The following is a 23700-nucleotide window of genomic DNA, read 5'->3' on the forward strand; positions in this document are numbered from 1 at the left end:
GGACCTGGCTAACAGCACACCCAGATTTTTTTTTTTTTTGCTCGTTCATTAAAATAAGTGGCTGAGCGAAAAGCTCCGCTAAGCTCATTGGCGAAAGCGGGCTTTGGGCTGAGATTAGCGATATTCTGCAAGGGGGAAAATCTCCTTAGCAAAGCCGGGCTGGGGCAGCGAGCGTGAGATTATGTGCGTCGCTCAAACGGAGACGCTTCTTGAGCTCCTCGTTTCCCACTTTGGGAAAGGACCCCGGCGTGTGCAAGGGGGGGGGGGGGGGGAGACCCAAAATCAGGCACTTCTAGCTCGTTTTTGGAAGATTCCAGTCACTTGCTTCTCACGTGTCATCAGCATGTCTGTAATTATTTATTTATTTATTTATTATCCTTTATTTAACCAGGAAGGTCCCATTGAGATACAATATCTCTTCTGCCAGGGAGTCCTGGTCAAGATGGCAGCAGGAAAATAAAAGTTTCATATTAAAACATACCAAAGAAAATAAAAAAATAAAAAATATAATAATAAAAAAAAACAGACATACAAGGATCAGGAGCTAAAAGGCACTTGTTGCTAAAAGCAATAACATTGTTCAGTAAAAACAGATTTTAACATATTTTTATACATGTCAAGAGAGGGTAAGGATTTCAGATTAAGAATGCCTTGTAACTTATTCCAGACATGCGGGGCATGAAAGGAAAAGGCTGATTTACCCAGTTCTGTTCGAATACTTGGGACCATGAGGAGAATTTTCTCTGAGGATCTAGTGTTATGGCTACTGGAGTAATATTTCAGTAAGCCGGATATGTACTGCGGTAGTTTACCCAGTAAAGCTTTAAAAATAAAAATTAACATATGGGTTTTTCTCCTTGAATACAATGAAGTCCATTGAACCATTTCATACAAGTTACAATGGTGCGTATGTACACTTGCACAAGTTACAAACCGCAGGGCAGCATGATAGACTACATCCAGTTTTTTCAACAGAGATGAAGATGCATGCATATAAATTTCATCACCATAGTCTAATACTGACAAAAAAGTACTTTGAACCAATCTTTTTCTAGCAGTAAAAGGAAAACATTTTTTTAAACGAAAATAAAAACCTAACTTTGGTCGAAGTTTTTTTAGAAGGCTATCAATATGGACGCTAAAGGTCAACTTGTCATCAATCCAGATGCCAAGATATTTGTAAGAGCTAACCCTCTCTAGCTGAGTACCATCTAGTGTTAGAACTGTACAGTCAGTGGGTGATGAACGGGAACGTGAAAAAATCATAAATTTAGTCTTTTTAGAATTTAAAACCAATTTTAAATTAACAAGTGACATCTGCAATAAATTAAAAGCAGTCTGTAGGGAATCCATTGCCACTTTTAAAGATGGCGCTGTAGTATAAATAATTGTGTCATCTGCATAAAGGTGTACCTTTGCTGGATTTAACCCTACCCCAAGATCATTTATATAAATAGAAAATAAAATCGGTCCCAAAATAGAACACCTGCCTTTACAGTTAGAGGTACAGAATTATAATTGTCAATAGACACACACTGAGTTCTCCCTGTCAGATAATTTGAGAACCAACTTAGCACAGGGTTACTAAATCCTATACAATTGAGTCTTTGCAGGAGAAGACCATGATCCACTGAGTCAAACGCTTTGGATAGGTCAATAAAAAGTGCAGCACATGATTTTTTATCATCCAGAGCAGTAATAATATCATTTGTAACTGATATGGCTGCAGTTATAGTGCTATGCCCTTGTCTAAAACCTGACTGAGTTTGACTTAAAATTTTATTATCAGACAAAAAATGTTTTAGCTGTTCGTTTACTAGGGATTCAAATACTTTAGCTATAACGGATAGTCTGGAGATAGGGCGATAATTATCCAGAACAGAGGGATCTCCTCCTTTTAATAAAGGAAGGACAAATGCTGACTTCCAGGAGCTGGGGATCAAACCGCTGGTTAGACTAAGATTAAAAATGGAGGCAATGGGTCCCGCAATCAGATCTGCTGCTATTTAAAAAAAATAAGGCTCAATTTGGTCAGGACCAGCAGACTTTTTACAATCAAGACTCAATAGAGCTTTATAAACTTGAGTGGGAGAAATAGGGGAAAAATTAAAACTATTTCCTGGGCAACTTAGGGTGGTGGCTACACTGTCTTTACCATCTACAGGGAGATTTGAGAGAGTGGCTAAGCCTGCATTGATAAAATGCTTATTAAATGCATCTGCTATGTTATGCGTACCCTTTATTTCATTTTGATTTACTTTTAAAAGATCAGGAAGAGTAGAGGGTGTCATAGACCCTGATGAAGATTTAATCAACTTCCAAAATTTACTTGGATCATTAAGGTTTTCATTTATTAAATGAAGGTAGTAATCACTTTTTGTATTTTTTATCAATTTTGTGCATTTGTTTCTTAATGCCCTATACTGAACCCAGTCACTGGCATCATTACTTTTTTTTGCCTTGGCCCATGCCTTATCTCTCTCTCTAATTGAAGATGAGATGGTTTCATTAAACCATGGGTTGTCTTTACCACTAACTCTAAATCTTCTCAGAGGTGCATGCTTATTAATTAGGGCCAAAAAGGTTGTTTTAAAATAATTCCACGCCAAGTCAACGTCCGCCATTTCACAAACAAGGTCCAAGTCGCTATTATACAAATCATGCGCAAAGGCTTGTTCATTGAGATGTTTATAATTTCTTTTAAAAATAAAACGGGGCTTAGTCTTGGGTAGTTTGCAGTTTCTAACACAGGCAATTGTACAGTGATCACTGACATCATTACTGAATATTCCAACTGCAGAGTATTTATGTGGAGAATTCGTGAGAATAACATCAAGCAATGTAGACTTATCCATGTTTTTGGAGTTTAACCGAGTTGGAGAGTTAATTAGTTGCGATAGATTTAGAGTGTCGCAAATGTCCTTAAGTGAATTGGAGGTCGTCGAGAGCCAGTCCCAATTTAAATCTCCCAATAAAACATACTCCTTGTCAGAAAACGTATGAAGGAAGTCTGAAAGCAGTCCTACAGCTTCATGTGACGCCGATGGTATGCGATAGCATCCTACTACTGTAAGATCAGCACCATTAGGAAGATGTAACTTAATTACAGACAGTTCGAAGCACTTTGGTTTACTGATCGATTCGACACAGGAGCAGTTCAACGTTACTTTTACATAGATCGCTACTCCCCCTCCTTTGTTAGCGCGATCTGTCCTGTAGATATTATATCCATCGATGTGTATCATATTGTTCGAAATCGAGGGTTTCAGCCACGTTTCAGACAAAACTATAATGTCGCAGTCAGTCAGCTTTGCCCAGAGACGAATTGCGTCTATTTTGTTTATTAAACTGCGAACATTTAGGTGAATGAAACGTAATCCATTGCAGTTTTTAAGATCATCCGGATTTTCAAGCTGTGTCAGTCCAGGACCTGGATTGGGGTGGATGTTACCTGATAGAAGAAGTAGGAAAATCATCCAGACCTTCTTTGCTGGAACAGTTCTCCTGCTGTATCTGTGCACAACCGATGAGGCCACCCGGGCCGAGATCACGGTCCCTATCCGGCGCTGTGCGTGCCGCAGGTACACGTCACCACACTCAAACAAACCAGCGAGACACCCCGCTGTGATCCAATGGTTTGTTGTAAACGGAGAAACATCCGAATGGGGCATGGTTACAGTGCATGAGGAGGTAATCCACAGTGAAACATCCGATCCACCGTCATCCATTGTCCTATTCACCACTGGAGATGATAGTGCAAGGCTACTCAACAGAGCAGCCCGGCTGGCCACATTGTTGAAGTGGGTTAAGTCAGTTTTGATTAATACTGTATTGTTTAACAGGCTATCAACTGCCGGTTTCTAGTAGCACTGATCAAATCGCGATTAAAATCAATTTTTAAGACATAAACTAAACCGAAAACAAAAAAGAAAACATAAAAGACGCTAAGAAGTGGACAACGTTAAAACGTTAAAACACCTGTTAAAACGTTAAAACATAAAAGACGCTAAGAAGAGGACAACGTTAAAACGTTAAAACACCTGTGCCGCCATCTTGAACACCTGTGCCGCCATTACCGATGCCTATCCATGTGATCCAACGTAATTGATGGGGAGGACATACAAAATAAACACTCCAATTAGTGCTTGTCAGTTTGGAGTTGGCACTTTTTGGTCGCTTTGAACAAATTATTTTCTAACAGTTTTCCCACTGAAAACTACCAGTAGGCAGCCAGTCCTGCAGGGACATGATATGAAGAAAAATAGTTTGTTTAGACCAAACTCTGACAGATTCTCGCAGTACGACAGGCACACGTGTCACATCCCCCCCACCTCGGTCTTGAAACATAGGCAGCGTTTATGGGCAGATTTTTATCATGGCCGATGTCATTTTGTTCAGCGCTGTTTCCTTAGCATCTGCTTTGTCAGAAACGTTCAGTTCTCAAGCTCGGTTGCGGCTTGTAAGACGCGTACGCCAAATCCAGTTCGAGAAGTGACAAAATGCTGAGTGGATTGCGTCTCTGACCGATGAGCTACACTGGCTCCTATGGCCAGCTAGCATATGGGCAATGGGGAACACTCTCATCCGAAAAAGACTCTGAGAAGACGGTTGGAAAGCCGGCCTATCAGCCGCTGGTATTCAAAATGGCGCTCGGCAGCAGCACACTGACTGAATCGCTGAGAGGATGGAGACAGAACTGAGGACTGGACCCCGCCCGGCTTCCGTATTGGCGAGTCTCGTTATGAAGCGAGACTGGGCACTGTGGGGATATTTTTTCCTCTCATACGCTCGTACTCGCTCGTTGAGACTAACTGCCATTTTGAATAATAACTGCCGATTATTATTCCTGCTGCGCAAACGACTGCGAGGGGGGGGGGAGCACAGTGTTACATTTTTCATCTCCCTTTTCCCTTCAGATGTTTATCCTGAATCACCGCAGACGGCAATCGTCTGGTTCAGTTTTATTTTTAACACGTAAACCTTCCGGGAATGTTTTATCTGGACTCCATTGTGACCGGACCGGTCCGTTTCCCTTTGAATGTTGAGTAAGAGATCATTTTAAGGGGGATGTGTGTAGCAGACTGGTTCTCATCGCCCTGCGTGCAGTGATGATAACCTGTGCTCTGGCTCCAGTCTTTTGATATTGATTTAAATGGCTCAACGGCCCACAGGCACTGCAGTCACACGGTAATGATAATAATAGTGTTTGTCTGGGCGGAATACCAAGCAGAACGTTAATCTATTTAAAACCATCGCAAAAACAGTGGAGAAGTGAATGGGCCCCGCTTATTCCGTGGTCACGGACTCTCACGCGCTGAACCTGGGTTTTTTAACGCTAGGCAGCGTCCTGCCCGTTACGCTAACAATGCTAACGCGCGGCCTGAATACGAAACGGAGCTCAGCGGTCGGGAAGCAGGGGGGATTTCGTTGTCGGCGAGGTTCGCTCGACTCGGACCAGCGGCACCGAGCGTGGCGTTTCGGCTGGCGCACGTGGCCTTCATTTAATAGAACAGACGAGGTGCCGGGAGAGACCTCCGGCAGCACCTGCGCGGCTCTAATTGGGGAAATAAACGAGCATGCGGCTGTTGCCGGTGACGGTTTATCAAGGGGGAGTGGAGCGCGTGGGGGGGGGGGTACCCCTGATGCATTAGCGCTGGCGGTTTGGCGGACTCCACGCTTGACCCTGGCGGTGACAGTGTTGCGCGTGAGCTCCTCCGGAGACGTGCGCGGAATGAAACCCGCAGCTTCCCGCCTCTCGTTTACTCACACTCACAGAGGCTCTCTGACCCCCCCCACCCCCCCCCCCCCCCCCCCACCCCAACCTCGGGCGCTTCCTGTTTGGGGGCGATGAGCCGAAGAGAGGCTGTGAGAAGTGTGCGGGTGCACCTCCGCAACCACCCCCCCCCCCCCCCCCGCCCCAGCCTGTCAGCCCCCGGGCCCCACACCTTGGTGATGTAACAGCTTTCAGACTCTCTGTGGAACCCATGGGGCCATCTGGTCTGAAGTGGACTAGTTCAGAAAGAAAGCACGTCTGTTGACCTCCCCTGTTGAAAATATGTACAGACACTATTTTTTTTTTTAGAGGGGGGACGGGCTCTGTTTCTATATTTAGGTTGCTCACTTGTTTCTTCCTCTATTTTGTTTCCAAACTGCAGCCGTGTAGTTTGATTTCACTGCCACCATTTATCTCCCTCCAATTCCAAACCCCCCCCCCCCCCATATCTCCGTTTCCCAAACTCTCATTAATGAAATTTAGATTCTGGCCGTAGCGCTCTGGTGTTGTGCGAGACACCATACCGTTAGTGTATGCTGTGAATAATTCATGCTCTGGCAGATTTAAAAACAAAAACAAAACGGGAAAAAAAAAACAAAAAAAAAAAAAAATCTGTGTAGCGAGTAAAGGCTGAATGGTTATTGGCCAAAAAAAGAAAAATGAAGCAGAGCTCTCGCTTTCCACTTCAGCAATAACCAGAAAACAACCCTCGCGGGGCATAATTTAGCCAGGCAGCATTGGTGCAGAAAGAAGGTGCTGGACGGGAAACCTGCCTGTGCAATGTATTAACTTCTTTCAGAGTGTTCTCCAGGCTTGCTCCTGTGCTGTGATCCAGGGGATTCTAACGCTTGGCGCAGTCTTGCCTGTGTTGGCCACCTGTGCTTGGCACAGTCTTGCCTGTGTTGGCCACCTGTGCTTGGCACAGTCTTACCTGTGTTGGCCACCTGTGCTTGGCACAGTCTTACCTGTGTTGGCCACCTGTGCTTGGCACAGTCTTACCTGTGTTGGCCACCTGTGCTTGGCACAGTCTTACCTGTGTGGGCTACTTGTGCTTAGCACAGTCTTACCTGTGTGGGCTACTTGTGCTTAGCACAGTCTTACCTGTGTGGAATTCATCCCTTCGGCTGCCCACCTGGGCCCCGGTTAAGCCCCCACCCATTACCTCCTGAGTTAGCGGTTAGCCTGCTGCTTTATTTATAGCCTGTGCTGTGCGTAAGGAACAGATGGCCAGCCCTGATCCTATTAGCTGTGTTGATGTTAAAGAGGAGTCCACCCGGGAGGCTTTCTTCTTCTGTTTCCCAAGACTCATCTGCACTTTCCCGACACACTCTGGCCCGGGGGAGGTATGCGTGTTTCTGTCCGTGTGCCAGCTCTGACTGACTGAGCGTTGAGAGCGTGAGTTGGTTCAGCTGTAGTCACTGTGAGGGGTTGGTGATGTCATAGGGGAAGGGGGTAGGCTGGTAAGTTGGAATACAGGTCATGTGTAGACTTCGACAGTGTAAGGAGCTATTCAGTCTTCTGTTATCTAGCCTGTACTCATTGCCTGTGGTGTTAGCTTCAGGGAGATAGCTGGTCTGTGTCTTTTGGCTCATCAGTTGGTTTAAAATGTTTATTTTTATTGTGTTTAGGAATCTGCTGTAGGATGTGTGTCAATGAGGAGCCAGCTGGCAGTATAGACAGAGCCATTTCATTGCTGTACAGTAGCAGACTTTACTAACTTTACATTTTCTCTGCTAAACGAACAGTGAAAGCATGTCCAGCCCTAGTTCTCTGTGCGCAGGTGAAGGTACTGTTGTCGGTTTTGCGTTCAAGGCACAGACGCAGCACGTGGGGACGCACTGGTTTGGGATAAAGAGGTTAAACTCTTTAGATGGCCTCCCTCCCAGACATGATAGCCCTAATCTCCTGTGTTGGCTCAGTCTGTGAAGGGGTGTGTCTAAACAATACCCATCTTCCAGGCTGCTGCTCTCCCCAGCAAGAGGCAAACAGCCGGAAATATTATTCATACCTATACTTATCTTCAAAGCCTGACTCCATGAAGGATGGGTGTTTATGTATTACTGTAAGTGTAGGCGTGACCACTTCGGGCCAGTGTACCCATTGCTGCCATTTCATGTGCCTGTTATGATGCAGAGTAAAAATCCTAACCTTAGAATGATCAGGAGGTGTCCTCAACAGTGTCAATAAATATGTAAAACCTGGTATCTGAGACTTTATGGAAGAGGACAGATAGGCTTTTAACATTGACTGAGTTTAGATGAGCATTTAAATAAGCTTTTTAACATTGGCTAATGTTATATGAGTCAGATAGGCTTTACTTTTTTCTCTTGTTGAAAGATAATGGCATCCTGGTTTGGTTGAACAGAAAGTGTGTAATAGCTGAAGCTTGCCTCTTCTCTCCTAATGATAATCTAGTCTTTTCACTCAATGCCCTTACAAATTAGTACAGCTGTAGAGAATGGGAAAGGGAGTGTGTCTCTGATCCATTTCAGTGACACTCCAGTCAGACAGAAGTGTATTCAATACCAGTCATCACTGATTAGAAGGGGCTCTCTCAGTATCATTCAGTTTTATTACTTTAACACATTTCATGTAATTGCATGGTATTTAGATTAAATAATTGTCCCAGAGGCGCTTTCATAATGAAAACATGAAATGTGTCGAAGCCATTCCATTTGAAAGACTTAAAAAAATATATTTTAAGTTGCGCCCTGCCAGACACTAAAACTGGAGCTTGCTGTCTGTTTGGTGGACCCCTGGCTGAGAAACAGCCGGAGAGAAGCTTCTCTCGCTGGCAGGCTGTTGAGCAGTGGGAGACAGTGCTTCCAAAGGGCTTCCAAAGGTGTAGGTGTGTGTGGAACAATGCAGCCATTGCAGGGTGCAGGTTTGCCCCTACAGAAGATCCGTCTCAGTAGGGTTTTAAAAGGAAAAGGGAACGCCTGGTTCCTATCAATGCATCCAGTTTTGCCTGTTAGATCGAAGCCCTGTCTATCCTCACATTAATCTCAGGTGTTAGCGTGCAGATCCCTTCACTCATGGACGCAGAAGGAAAAGGGGGCCATTTTGGATCCCGCGGTTGGCTATCTGGTTGCAGTCACCGCGCGAACGTCTCGGCGCTTTTGCGCGGTGGCACGACGGCTCAGCCGCGATCGCGCCCGCGCGGGATCCGACCGTCTGGCGTATCCATGGCCGCGGGAGGGGTGCGCTAATTTGTCAGACGTCTCCCTCGTTAGAGCTGATTAATTTATGCGTTCTAAAGGTTATTTGGTTTGTGCTCAGTGGCCGTGCGGTTTGATTAATCGTCCCAGCATACCTGCCATTCTCACCGTGGGTTCTTGGCTGGGATTAGATTTATACCCCAGCAATGTGTGAAGGCTATGTGTCCTGAATTCCCTGATTGCTGGGCGATTCATTGACAGTTTGGTCAAAGATGGTAGCAAAAAAAAAAAAGAGATTGCGTGCTTGGCAGACAAATCTTTCTCTTGGACCTGTGACTGAATGGAGGTGATTGATTTTAATTAAGGCCTCCCGCTCTCTGAAATCTCTATCAAACAAAAGGAATCAGGCCAATTATGGAGTAACGGCTGGAACATAGGCCCCGCTCCAGGGGCGGGGATTAGCCTGTCTCTGTGTTAATGCGGCTCAGTTTTGCAGTGCTAATGGCCTGACTCATGAGTTGTGCTCCTCCTCCTCAGACTCAGACTTGGGGGGGGGGGGGGGGTGGTGATCTGATTGGGTAGAAAGAAGCGTCTCGCTCAGTCAAACTGTCACTCGTCGCCCTTTCCTTATGAAATGCCGGCCGGGCGTGTTCGTCTCAGTTCGGGGGAGTTGATAGATGAAGCTCTCAGCTCGCCGCCATTGTTCTCTGCTGGTCTCCGGCAGTCACGTCATCTGTTCTGAGATCTTTTAGTAGCCGTGATGTCACAGATGATGTCACAATTGAGAAGTACTTTTTCAAAGGAGGCCCTGTGCCAGTCTGATAGACAGCAGCCCTATCAGGTTATATTGGATATGAAACATGGGTGATTATAAAGGGGGGGCAATGCTGATTTTGGCAGATTGATTGAATCTATGGCAGATCTATGGAATTAGTGATGACACCATTGCTAAATATCCAGCTTGTGATGCGAGGAGCCTGTTCAGGAGAAAGACCTTCTCTGGAGCTTAGGGGGGTACAAACTGTCCCCAGTATGAGGTATGAAGATACTGACTCTGTGAATCATGCCAATGTAGTGCTTCCCTGAATGAGCTTCCCTGACTTTGCCTCTGCAGGAGGGATTCATAGGCTTGCTGAGAAACACTCTAATGTAGTCCAATGCTTATTTCCATGTGTCTGTCCTACATGTGTGCTGTTCATGGGAGTTCGTTGGAGTAATGGTTTTATCCCGGATGTGGCGGATGTGTGTATGGGGCTTTCACAGATGTGTAGCTTCCTTCTGCTGCCCATACTGTCTGTCTTCTGCTGTTAATTGAATTTGAAATGTCTAATGCCAACTTTTCTGGGCCAGACACACGCAGGCTTATTAAGGCAGGCTTATTAAGGAGTCAATTCCGGGGAGAATTGCCATGCAAAAGTAATTAACATGAATTTTGCATTTGTCCTTAAATCTTTTCTTAATCACACAACTCTTGAGCCCAATTAAGGGGCGAGGCTGTGGTATGAATTAGTGAAACAGAGCCTGACGTTAGTTGATTCTCCCTAACAGTGGCGACAGTGGGGAATTCAAGATTTTATCTTTACCAACCCCCCTGGTCCCCAAAGGAGAAACACCCCTCCCCCTAGGTCCAAAAAGAGCTTACTGAATGTTTCCTGTGAAACTGAGAGACATCTGGGTGTTCCTTGGTCTCTCTCCTGTGCATAGGCAGACCTGGGCAAACGGCCTCTCTTGTGTGTTCTTGGGCTTTAATTGGGTCCTGGGTGCTGATGGGAGATGTAGTCCAGAGCTGGTGGAACCCTGGAGCTTCACAATTACCGCATGCCGGCACTTTAAGAACTTTCTTCAGTGCCTCCCCCCTATCATGCGCACCCCAGGAAAGATTGGTGGCTGGCGGTTCAAGTTGGTGGTAAATGGATTTCTGAGTTGATGTTTCAGACGGTAGCTGTGAGGAAGGATCTGGGCCCTGAGCACACTGGGGACTGAGGTGCAGGATGAGGGACTGAACTCAGGAGTGGATTCAGTCAGGATTCTTACTAAGAGGCACAGGGACATCTGAACTCCTCAGTGAGGCCTATCAGTCCATCCTGAGTCCCCCCCCCCGCCGCCCCCTGCCAAGTATTGTCCTCTGCAGAGGTGAAAAACCCAGGTTCTGAAAGTAAAAGTCATCCCCATGTGTTTTGTTCCAGTCACCTGGGTTTGATAATTAGCACAATCCCTCAGCCAGGAGGTGGAACTAATTAGTGGAATCAGCTGGGCTGAGGTCATGGTTGGCACAAACACATGGCAGAACTTTTTTTCTGACCCCTGGACTTTCCACCGCTGGTGGTCCTCTGCAGTGCATTCTGGGAGCACAGTCACCCGGGATTTAAAGGGCCGGCGTAAGGGGGGGGGGGGTCAGAACAGACGAATCACAGCGATGATACCGCTCAGACCCCTCCCCCAACAGCAAGCGCCGGCGTTTGGTCCCACACGAGTCCTGATCGTGTAATGACTGTTTGCACAGTTCCATCCACCGGGTCCCTCAGATTTAGATAAATAGCAGTAATTACGGAGCCATCACGGGCCTACGCTCCAGAATGAATAATTAATTTCTTGTGCCATAACCAGCTGTTATTTCCCCATGCATCTGATGTGGAAATATGGCTGTGACATCATTATACAGACCTCTGCATTAGTACCCCCAGAGCTTCTGCTTCTGCTTCTTCTGAGCCAACACCCAATTAGAACTTCTCAGCACAACTTGCTCTCTTTGAGGTGCAGCACATTACCATTGTACATTCTGGGAGGCAATAATTATGTGGCTAATTAGTTTTGTTGGGCTGTCTCCTGTTCAACATGTCTGTGTATGTCAACAAACTGGCTAAATGCTAATTTGGAAATCTGGAAGGCAAATAAATTTGTCGAGTAATTTACAGGCTTGCGGTGAACTTACTTACTTTTTCCAGTTCTATGAATCTCTCTGATATACGGAAGGAGTCAATCTAACAACAGCATGCTGTGTGCTTAAGTGTGAGTGTAGTGTGTGTGCTTTGTGTACACAACATTGAGTTTGGAAATATATGTCAAACAGTGAAATGTATGTACGGTAATCTCAAAATATGAGCTCCTTCTGTGGTCTGTTACTCCTGTATCAGGATCAAAGACCAGATGTGGGTAGACTCATGTTGGGTAGATGACCTTGTGGTTTTTCTGTAATGTCTGCACTCCTAATGGTGCATGGCCGCATGCGCGTTCTGTCCTATTGAAGGGACTCTTATCCGTCACCACCCGGAAGAATGGCGAAGACGGGCAGGCGATTCGCTTTGAGAGCGAAAAGAGCGACACGATAAGAGTTTACTGTGTCGAAATTTCAGATTTCATTAGCCGTGGAAGTGCGGGGTAATTATAATTCTTGATGGCCGTCATTGTTTGTCATTGTGGAAATTAATGGCCCCCGAATCAGGTCAGTGGGATTCCTTTCAGCAAGATGGCTGCATTTTGAAGAAGAAAAACAGAGAATTTTCTGATCTTGTTCCTTTGAAGTTCCTTAGGCTCGCTGCTGTCCGTCTCGTTTGAACAATGCCGCTGTAGATCTTGCCAGAGCCAGACAGATATTTCTTTGAGGAGTGTGTGCCATCTCAGTTCCATGAAATGACAGGCACTGCTCTCCGGTGAAAATGCGCGCATCGCTTGGATCTGACGCTCTCCTGTCGCTGAGCCGATGGTTAGCTTTCTTCACTGGCCCTGTGCTCTTGGGCCAGACGGAAACGGGTCCAAACACCGGGAACAGCAATCTGAGCCCGACTCCCTGAGTCTTTATAGCGGAGTATCTTTCCTCATTACCCTCGTAATGCGTTCCAGGCCCCCTGCAGGGACGCATCTTCAGTTCAGCCGTGCACGCTACCTGCCTTTCATCAGTCTGTTGCTTTCGCTATTGATTTTTTATTTATTTAATCCATTTCTGTTTTTATTTCTATTTATTTGTTTTTTTGCAAATGCTCTTCTGTGAAGCACTTTGTGTTGCAAACCATTGCGTGAAAAGTGCTATATGAATAAAGTAATTATTATTGTTATTTTTGCCACATACTGTAAGTGTCTAATAACGTGTGTGTGTGTGAGAGAGAGAGAGAAAGAGAGAGAGAGGCTAGCTGTATATTTATAATTTGGGCTGTGCTTGTGCTGGTGCCGTCATTGGGCATCTGAAGGTTGCATGTTTTATCTCCTGTGTGTGTGTGTGTGTGTGGTGTTTATTTCTTTGCATGAGTGTGTCAGTCATTTGGAACGCGCCGCAGCTTCCGTTGGAATTTTGAACCCTAACCCTTCCGACGGCTCATTAGCGTGAGAATCCTACCGCGGGCCGGCGAAGCCGCTGTGCCCTGTGACGCGCTTCCCTGTGACTGGCCAACGCTCCGCCCTTTCATCCGCCTTGTGTTTGTTTTTCGCATCCAGAGACGATTGGGCGATGACGAAAAATTAGACAGGAAGCGCGCGGCAGGGCGCGGCGTCGTTCTCCAGATCTCTGGCCGTGGCTGAGGAGGCCGTCTGGCGCGCTCTTTCCCCTTCGGGCGCTCCCTGGCCCGGTAATGGGGCGCTAGGAGGTCATTACTCCAGCCTGCGTCCGCGGGCCCGCGGGGTGTCGATCGTTAGCGCTGCTGCAGAGGTGCGACCGGGGTGCGGTTACTGCTCTCCGCAGGACACGCGGCTGTCTTTGGGGAGCCGGACTGGGGGTCTGTGTTTACCGCCGGGGGCTTGGGGAGACGGACGAACAGCGTGTGCTTAAGAGAGGAGCGGAAAACAACAGCTTCAGCTGGGGCTCCGCCCCCAGGCTTCAGCCCTCTCTGTGTGCTGTTGTTTGACACGGCACTTCTCTTCCTGCTCTCACATGGCCTGGTGACAAACTGCAGTAGAGATGTTTTGGAAATTCTAATTAATGACTTTGTGCAGGCAGCACACAAGGGGTTATTTCCTTGGTTTGGTTGCCAGAGATTTTTTTTCCCTCAGATTGCCAGGGGAAGCGATATGAGGGAAGCCTGGCTTGCAGAAAATGACAGCGTTCAGGTTGCTGTCAGTGCCAGACACTGTAAAAGTCGGGATACATCACTCACTGGAGAGCGGAGTATTGATTAAATCATATCACTGAAGTGTCAACAGGTAAGAAGTGGTGCTTCCTGGGCTGTGGACCAAATGATTTTACCCCCCCAGCCCAACTGCACAGAATGGATTACGGAGACACGTGAGTGTGACTTACAGCTCCGGATTTTTCTTTGAACTTGCTTCTCCTTCCTGTGGCCACGGTGACAGCCATGAGAAGAGAAGTCAACGTGAATCTGAATTTGATGGGAAATCTTAATGCTTATTTCTATGTCTATTATTTGGGCCTCTTGATCCATATACAGTCTATATCAGACCTGGGTCAAATACGTATTTGTTTTGGATTCAAATACTTTTCTGTGCTCTATTGATCTTGCCTGGTGTAATTGAGCCTGCCAATATGACCAGAAGGCGGGGTTTGGTTTGAGAGTTTTTCATTGTTTTCAATACACCAGACAAGATCAGTAGAGCGTAGAAAAGTGTTTGAATCCAAAACAAATATGTATTTGACCCAGGTCTGGTCTATATCATTCCACATCAACTGTTAGGGTCACGTGTGTAAGTCTGTCTCTTGATGATCGGTCTGCACCATTTTTAGGCGACCCCCCCACAGCTCCAAACATCCCTGGCCTCATCAGTATCGCTCCGTTATCCGCACCGTGGCTGCTGCCGCATGCGGAAAAGTAGGATTTCTTGCACTGGAATTCTTGCCTGGAGTTTGAGCGCGTGCAATTTCCTGCCTGGGTACCCCGCCACTCCAGTTTATGAGTGTGACAGCCGTGCTTTGGGATGATTGATGGAAGAGCGGCATTCTGGGGCCTGTCCCTGGGTTATGAATGATGCTGTGTGAGAGGATTGCTCAGACTGGTTTTTTGGAACGGTTTGGTGTTTGGTAAAAAAACAAAAAAAAGAAAAACAGAGCCAGACAAACATTTGAAATAAGCATCATCACTGCCATTACGCTTGCACTTTATCCAAGTAGTTTTAGTAATATTTTGGAATTATAAGAAGGTAAAAAATTTCTACCCTTGAATCGAATGTTATTTTACATTCAGTCACTTTTTGGCCAGGAGGTTGTGTGTTCAAATGCTGATTTGCACCCTTGATTGAACTTGCCTGTGAAATGCTTTGGGTCATTAGACAGTACAAACAGAACCCTCCCAGTCCTCAGTCTGTTATCTGCTATCTGTTATGAATGTCTGCGTATTCTGAGTGAAGGAAGATGATGAGCCGAAGCGCTAACTGCGTCTCTTCTCGTGTAGCGTGACTTGGGCAGTGGTAATTAGAGTAGCACGTTAGCGTGTTAGCATATCAGTGGCTCTCTGCAGTCAGGGCTGAGCTTTCCTGTGCAGCGTTCTGAGCACCCGGGCTGTATAACTCACCTTCTTAATGGCCGCTCTGTCCCCATGGCAACTTACCTCCGGTCTCTGTACACTGTAGTGTGTACGGGAGCAGTTTTGGTCCAGGACCTCTTAGCCAGGGAGCAACTGAAGGCATCTGTGCGGAACTGGAACCCGGAACCTTCCGGTCATGACCGCAGCACTTGGTGTGTCAGGGTGGGGGCGGAGTCTATAGAATCTGTGGTCATGTGACCCCGGCTTCATCCATTCTACAGCTCCGCCGCTGAGCTCCGTGGTCAATATTGTGCTCTGTTACTCCTGAAGGGTGGCTGTCCTCGGTTCGTTTTTCTGGCTGATCAGTCTTGGAATTATGGTATCGACCGATGTGTTTGGATCCGAGCCTGATTTTTTGGCTGAGCCTGAGCCTGGCTGTTCCCACAAGAAGAATCAATAAGAGCGGTTCTCGGGTTAGCCCACCTGCTTCGTAGGAACGGGGGGCTGGCTCATTTGCGTTTAATGATTCATCCGAGTTAAAGGACTCGGGGACGGAACCCGATCGATACGTTGTTTAGCGATACTTAAGGACCTGCGTTCGAAGGAGCCGACGATAAAATATTTATGCGCGGGGGTGGGGTGAAGCCCAGACTGTACAGTGACTCTTTGATTGTTTAAGGAAATTGGCAGCAAGTAAAAATGAAAGCACATGAAAGTTTCAGATGTGCTTCATTCCCTCTGAATCCTAATGTAGTTCCGTGCTGTCCGTCCCTGTTTTACCAACAACCATGCCTTTTTATTGCCGAGGGCTCTCTACTTTTAAGAAAAATAATATATTCTCACAGGGCTTTTACTGGATCTGCCAGCAGGGGGAGCTTTTCCACCGAGGGAAACTTCAGTGGTTTAAGGGCATGTAAAATAACGCAGCGTTTGCCTTCCGGTTGACTTGTTTCCCCCACAGAAGACCGATTACCCTTACAAATGGGTTTCATATATTTGTGTGACTCGCAACCTGTTTTGTACCTTCCTCCAAGGGACTACATGATGAATACAGGGGGGGAAACTTAATGAAAGTTCACAAAATGGCAAATAAACATGACTGAATGCGCTATTTCAGTGTGAGATGCACCCCCACCCCATTTTATTTGTTAAACGCTACTCATCCCCATGGCAACGGGAGTCCTAAATGATTTAACTTTTTGTCTTGCTCCTAGAAGCAATAATAATATTTCTGCTACAGTGATGACCTTGACAGTGACCACAGTCCAGAGTGTTGCTAGATGATCATAAAAGAAAAAGTCAACTGTTAGAATCGCGTTTCCTACTAATCATAAATTAGCTTATAAATTCGACACGTACCAAATCAAACGTTTTTTTTTAATGGTTCTTATTTTTCGGTCTGTGCTGTTTGTGAAATTTAAAACCCGGCCAAAACACTTAGACTTAAAAAGGGTAAATTATTCAGTCATATCCTTGATTATTTATCTGACATTTCCCCTTGCTTCACTTCCCTGTAAAGCTAAACTTCTTGCCTTTGTGTATTGTGTCTTGAATCTCATGGGTTGAATGAACTCTTATTACGTGTTCTTCTGCATGCACAGCTGCTGGGTGAACTGAAGGGGGCGCTAGTGTGTCTATTCTCTACCCCCCCCCCCCCCAATCCCCCATCACTCATCCCCCGGGGCATTTCTGGGGGGTGTGGCCTGACCCGGATCCTCTACGCCTGAGAGTGCGTTATCAGCTGAGGCCTGGCTGCCCTCTCCCCCTGCACTAACCGTGCTAACCCCGTTAGCTCGGTTCAGCTGCTTTCTGGGCTAGAGCGGGACCCCCCCACCCCCCCCCCCCCAGTTTGAACTGTATGCAACCCGCCCCCCCCTCCTGGCTCTGCTCCACAGAGGAGGCTCAGTCCCTGCCTCTGTGACTCTAACGGCCCATGATAGCTTCTCCTGGGGTTCGTCTGTTCCCCGGCTAGCACTAGGGTTTCTGTGGCCCTAAGCGAGATCACTGTTGTGGCCCCATAGTGTTAAAAAATAAGAGGACTTGTGGCCCCGAGATGGTTGTGGCCCTGAATGACTGCATAGAGTGTCGATGCCAGCAGCTGACTCTCTGAGCCGTTGGAACTGTGACTGGACTCAGACCCAGGAGCCAAACTCTGAGCCAGTCATCTCATTTGGGGAGGGGAATGGTCTGTGCAATATCACAGATTGAGGTACCATAAAAAAAATAAATGTGAAGAAATGAATAGACAGATTTAGGACGCGTTTTTGCCCATCGCATGGGCATTTGCGCTGGGTGAGAGAGGGAGAGAGAGAGAGAGAGAACATCGCTCGGTTACTGAAACGGCACCTGCACTCACCAAAGCGCTACGGAGCGCGAGCATCTGCCGGAGATGAGCTGTGTCAGCTGGGCTCTGGTACAATGAATCACCGAGCACTCCAGAGCAGCCCCAACCTCAGCCTGCTGCTCCAGAGCAGCCCCAACCTCAGCCTGCTGCTCCAGAGCAGCCCCAACCTCAGCCTGCTGCTCCAGAGCAGCCCCAACCTCAGCCTGCTGCTCCAGAGCAGCCCCAACCTCAGCCTGCTGCTCCAGTTCGTACTCCTCAGAGTAAAACAGCGCACCTGTAATGCTGCAGAATGGATGCTCCTGGGAGAGAGAGCGATGGGGTTTTATACGGACTCCCCAAGATTACTAGTTCCGTCTGAAAGCGAGGTTGTGTGGTGACCCAACACTGTGCTTTTTTTAATGATTTGCTGACTGGGTAATAAATGCTTACTTTTCTGTCAATCCATGGGTTTGAAATGGTCCAGATTTAATTTTGCTACCGAAGATTTTTTTTTCCAGATCCATACTTTTAGGGTATCCGTATCGTTTTACTCAAATAAATGAGGTCTTAATGTGTTTGTGTTAAGCGTGGAGTCACAGCCGAGACCGCTGAAGAATGAAAATGCTCAGCGATTAAATCCGTGCGTGTGTCAAATGGGTCACGGGCATCATAATGGGGACGGTGCAGTCCCATGGTTCAGCGCGCGGTCACATGACTCCCTCGGCTTGGAATCGCATGTATTTATTGGTTATGGAGAGGCCAGGAACAGCCCTCAGGGCCTCTGGGGGCCTCGTACTGGTGCCCCAGCAGCTCTGGAGCTTGTTCATGCATGTGTGATCACATGGGCAGGGACGCGTTTGCAGTGGGGCTGCTTGTTCAGTGGAGATGTGATGGTGTGGATAATCGCTTTGCTTCCACGCTGCTGCGGTGAGCTTTAGCTGACACTACACCTGGCCTGCACTTAGAGGGGCATCCACACACACACAGACCCACACACACACTCTCTCTCACACACACACACACACACACACATTCTCTCTCACACACACGCCATGTCTTAATTACTGTGAGATTTATCTAAAGCCTGCACAAAATGACTGCTCAGTGTTTCCTTGCTTTTAGTCCTATGGGACTGGACCGCTCTCCTGATTTGAAGGCATGGCTTTTTAAATGAAATATGTCCCTGGGGGGGGGGGATTGCAGTTGTGTACTGGTACTATTGTTTAATTCATAACGAAATGTTTGGAGCGTGTTCAAAGGGAACAGGCTGTCTGTTCATTAACTTAATACCTTCTGAACCAAGTCAATCAATAGAACGGCCTGGCCTTTGCATTTAATAGGAACAGTTAAAGCCCATTACTATTCTTAGCCCCCGTTGTGTAACCCCATGGGTATTGATATTGCCCTGCTTACATATTGTATACGCAGCAGTGGATGTAACCCTCGTTACATGGTGTAAAATTAGAGATGGATATAGTAACCACACTTGCATACTGCAAGCACATGGATGTATTAAACCCGCCTCAGTAAAATGTGAAATATGGAGATGACCATGTCAATGCAAAGCAGCACGAGACCTCTCCATCACCGCAGTGCTTTTTTTACAGCGCAGAGAGAATTCACACATTTACATTGTGCGTGTTCAGCTGTGATTTACATACCTGCGCGTGCTGCAGTGCGGTGGGACGTCACGGCCACGGCGAGACGAGCGCGCGGGAAGGGGAGCGGGCTGCGTCTGAGCTGTGGAGAGCCGGCCCTGCCAGGCTGGCATCCGGCCTATCCCATAATTCCACACTTCCTCCTGTTGCATGCGCATGCATTATTCAGCCTGTTTGGTTGAGTGCGGCGCGGTGTGGTGCGGGCCGGCCCGGGCCCCTGGGGGGGTGATTACCATTTAGGCTGCCTGGGAGGGGGGGGCAGGGAACCTGGACCGCTCTGTGTGCTGGTCACTGGGGGTTAGACTGAAAAGCTTAATACCAAGTAAATACAACGGTGCGTAAATGTGTGTGCGCGCATGTATGTCTGTGTAGGTGCCTGTGTGTGTGTGTGTGTGTGTGTGTATCTGTGCGTGAGTGTGAGCATAGTCCTGTTGCTCCTCCAAGTCCAGCCAGCTGTTTATGTTTCCGAGGTGGAAACGTAACCTGCGGCCTTTGGTGTTTCTGCATCATTGAGCGGTTTGTAGCCACTGCTGTGTGAACGTCCCCCTCATTTCAGATGATGTAACCCAGACGAAATTCATTCCTGCCATCAAGAGCCCTCACAAACAGCCCTACAGGCGTTGGGTTTGTGCTGGCGTCTGCGTTACCGCACCACTGAAGTCTCTGAAGCCCCAGCCTCGTGGCCGCCGCTGTCACAAACCTCACGAGTCTGTCGATAGCCTGTTGCTCCTCGATGGCTCTTTCTACCTCCGGTATTCAGGAGTGACTTTTCACCCTGCTTGGCTAACCAGCGTTTGGCTGCAGTTTCAGCTCGCGCGCTTCAGGAAGTGAACTTTTCTGTGGTGTGAGAACGATAACAAAGCTTAAGTTGTTCTGTGATGGATTTTTTTCCCACCGAATGCAATATAATGAGACCTGTCTCATAGGGAGATGCGTGGGGCAGCGATGCAGTAGGTTTTTGGGGTGCAGCAGCAGCAGCAGCAGCAGAGAGGGGCGCAGTCAGGCTTCACAGGGGTGCTGTGATGTTCGGCGCCCCTGTGGAGTGGTCCCAGCCTCCAGCACCCTGATCCCGGGTGAACCAACCCATACTTTATATAACCTTTAATTATACTTCAAGTATCCTTAAGTATAAAATAGTGTACTTTAGATATACTTCAGCATACTATTTCTTCACATTGGAAGTGAGGTGTTGTTCAGAATGGAGGGGGTGCCCAGAACATGACAGGACACAAACATCCCACTGACTGAGACCCCTCCCTGGCCAGCACTGCACTACCACCAGTCCTGCACTGCTCTGCGGGGCTGCCTCTCACAGCTGAGCATGGCACTGTCTAAACTCCACGTCAGACCAGTGTTCATGATGCCCGTGTTTAGGCAAGAAACCCTGACCTGTCAGTAAGCCAGCCTGCATCCCTGTGCTGCTGCAGGCGGTTTTGCTGTCTAGACTTCGCTCAGTCTATAGTAGTGCGCTGGCCTTTTTGTGATTCAGTGTGCAGCCTCCACATTTCAGCAAGACTCACAGCAATCTGATAAAAGCCATTACTAGAGCACAATCAGGCGTGTACTAGGCTTTCCCCTCAAATTAATCTGTCCCCAAATTAAATCTGCCCATACCGTGATGTGCTTTAAACAGCAAATAACAGACATAAGAACCAAGGAGCAGGACAATGACACGAATGTGCAATGAGAACGTACAATAGTGACCACCTTATTGCAAACTCATCAAATGCAAATTAGTTTTTGTATCTCTTCCTTTGTTCAATTGCCAAAATGAGAACTGCTCTTTAATTCATGAAGCAAGATCTGGGCGGCATCGAAATTGTGTTGAGTGATATTTTTTTGCTGCACGTACATTGACAACAAACCACAAAATTCAAATTTTTGGTTGAAGCTGGCCTTTAAGAGACAGTAAAAATGTGTTCTCTGCACCGTGGTGCGGGGGAACAAGAACAGGAAGGTTAACACCCATCAAACGGCTACTCCGCCGTCCTGCGGGGCCGTTTCATTTTCATCTGCAGGAGAAGAGCCGTCCATCACGTCCGCTGAGGGCCGTTTCCCCGGAGCTCCGACCAGCGGTGGTGTTTGGCTACACTCTCCCATTTTTAAAAGCCTCCTCCTCCCCTTATTGCCTTGGGTTTCCTGAAAATGTTGATTTCTGGAGGCCACAATTCAGCTCACGGCAGGTGGGATTATGGCCTTGGCTTCGTCCGCTGTTTCAGTAAAACCAGCTGTGGCTGGCTGGTTATTATTCAAACTCTGATTGGCTGGTATGGTCCCTGGGTGGTGTCACAGTTAAGTCCGTACGAGTCTTGCTGGGAAAAGAGCACCGAGCATGGACATGGTCCCAGTAAACATTTTTGTGGTGACCGTCGGACGCAGCCAGGGTATGTCCAGGTAATGGCTGCGCTATATTGGGGTTCACCTAGTCCCGTTTTATATCAAAGGGTCTCTCAGCCTAGGTTTCCTGCCTTCCAGACATCTACATTCTGGCTCTTGCTCACTGGGATGTTGAATGTACAGTACCAACCACGTCACCCGCCCTGCGACCCTTACCAGAGCCCATGCTAAAAAAAAAAAAAACCCGGCACTTATGTTAGCCTTGTGTTTGCCCTCCCGAAGAACCGCCACAGGTGTGTTTTATATGCTGCTGATGATGTCACTGCAAACCCAGGGAGCTCCAGCAGAACCACCTCCCCGCTGGCAGCCGTCAGGGCTGAGAGAGCGGCTGAGAGAGCGGCTGAGAGAGCGGCTGAGAGAGCGGCTGAGTCCCTTTGCCCCACGCGCCGCTCTGTTTGAGCGCGCACGCTCCTGTCAGTGCCTCTGCAGCGCCACGACGCCAAAGTCCAGCCTGTTCAAATATTTTGCAAAGGCTGTTTTGCTAGCGCATATACGCGCGCACACACGCAATCTTAGAAATGACCTGGATATCAAAAATCTGTTGCATTGTTGTGTTCGGTCTTTTTAAAAAAATTTTTTAAAGATTTTATTTATGATAAATATTAATGGTGATTTAGAGCTCATTTTTGTGTGCGTGCACTACGTAATGTAGTGGGAGAATGGAAGGACAACTTGATTTAACCCTGCAGACATTTAAAATAATTTGTTAAAAAAAAAAAAAAAACTAAAACAAGTATATTCCAAACGGAAATGAAAAACATTCATTCTGAACAGGAATTGTTTTGTGTTGAGTAACGGCACGCTATTACCTTACTTAAAATTAAATTAAAAAAAATGATTTAAATGTGTTATTTAATATTTCCTCTGATACTTTATTTTCATCCTGATTACGGCAGTTTTTTAAAATGTGTTTTTTCTAAAAAGAAAAAAAAAAAAAAACCTGTCATCTGTCAGCACGCTGCCTGTAATATTGCTTAATATCTCACTCAGGTGCCCTCGCTCGTATTGCAATAATCTTGACGACACACAGCGTTTGTCTCCGAAGCTGTCATTTTTTATCTCATACATTTCCTTATTCTCTCCCCTCCTCATACCCCCTTTATCAAAACCCCACTAATGTTTCCCCTTCTCTCTCCCCCCCCTCCTAATTTGTTCTTTGTCTTGCTGCCCCCGTCCTCCCCTCTCTCCCTCTCCCTCTCTGCCCCCCCCTCCCCACTCCCCCCTCCTCCCCGCTCCCCCCGCCCAGCACAGTGATGTGAGAACTCTGAAGTGCACGCTGGCAATCCCCTCTCACAGAGCATGCCTGTGAGTCCGGCAGCCCGCAAACATGAGCCATCCGACCGGCAGCAGCAGCAGCGGCAGCAGCAGCACTGCGCGTCCAACGGCAACCAGGGGGACTCGGACAGCTCCAGAGAGGACGGCGTGTACGACACCATCCGGCCCGCCGCCAACAAGCCCCCCGCCCCACCCATGGAGGATCCCCAGGGCAGCGTCGCCGTCATCCGCATAGGGATCCCGGACCTGCAGCAAACCGTGAGTGATCCAGGTCCCCCCCCCCCCCCGTGTGTCTCTCTGTGCCTCTCTCTCTTCTCTCTCTCCTCTCTCTCCCACTCTCTCTCTCTCCCCCCTCTCTCTCACTGTCTTTGATTGTCTCTGTCTCTCTCTCCCACTTTCTATCTCTCTCTGTCTCTTTCCCACTGTCTCTCTATCTGTTTCTCCCTCTCTCTCTCTCTCTTCCCGGCACACCGGTGCTTCCCGGCGTTTGGTTAGCGTAGCCGCAGCTGACTCTGACAGCTGAAAGGTGGCCGGTCCTCAGGGAGCCCTGGAGAACAGGAGCGCAGACTGAGAGAGGGTCAGGCTGAAACAGAAGCCCAGGGCGCAGTGATTTAGACGCACTTAATTTGGAGGGTGTCCTACAGTGCTTCAGCGTTCCTCACTCGGGATGGGGAGGGGGGGTTTGGGAATGGAGTGTGGCTGGCTGTGCTGA

The 23700-nt window shown here is 47.5% G+C and overlaps 1 protein-coding gene across 8 annotated transcripts in view; it reads left to right on the plus strand.

Moving 5' to 3' along the window:
• LOC118219161 (SH3 and multiple ankyrin repeat domains protein 3-like) overlaps positions 1–23700 on the plus strand; it is a 195274-nt gene that overhangs the window by 31722 nt on the left and 139852 nt on the right. For 5 of the 8 annotated variants that reach the window (XM_035402121.1, XM_035402114.1, XM_035402117.1 and 2 more), the window contains one exon: positions 22960–23246. In XM_035402121.1, the coding sequence (XP_035258012.1) occupies positions 23013–23246 (234 nt within the window). In that variant the 5' untranslated portion in view covers positions 22960–23012. The remainder of the gene's footprint in view (positions 1–22959; positions 23247–23700) is intronic. The other 3 variants (XM_035402119.1, XM_035402118.1, XM_035402120.1) reach the window with 1 other exon arrangement.

Source organism: Anguilla anguilla, chromosome 19 (assembly GCF_013347855.1).
Source record: "Anguilla anguilla isolate fAngAng1 chromosome 19, fAngAng1.pri, whole genome shotgun sequence".
Taxonomy (NCBI): Eukaryota; Metazoa; Chordata; class Actinopteri; order Anguilliformes; family Anguillidae; genus Anguilla; species Anguilla anguilla.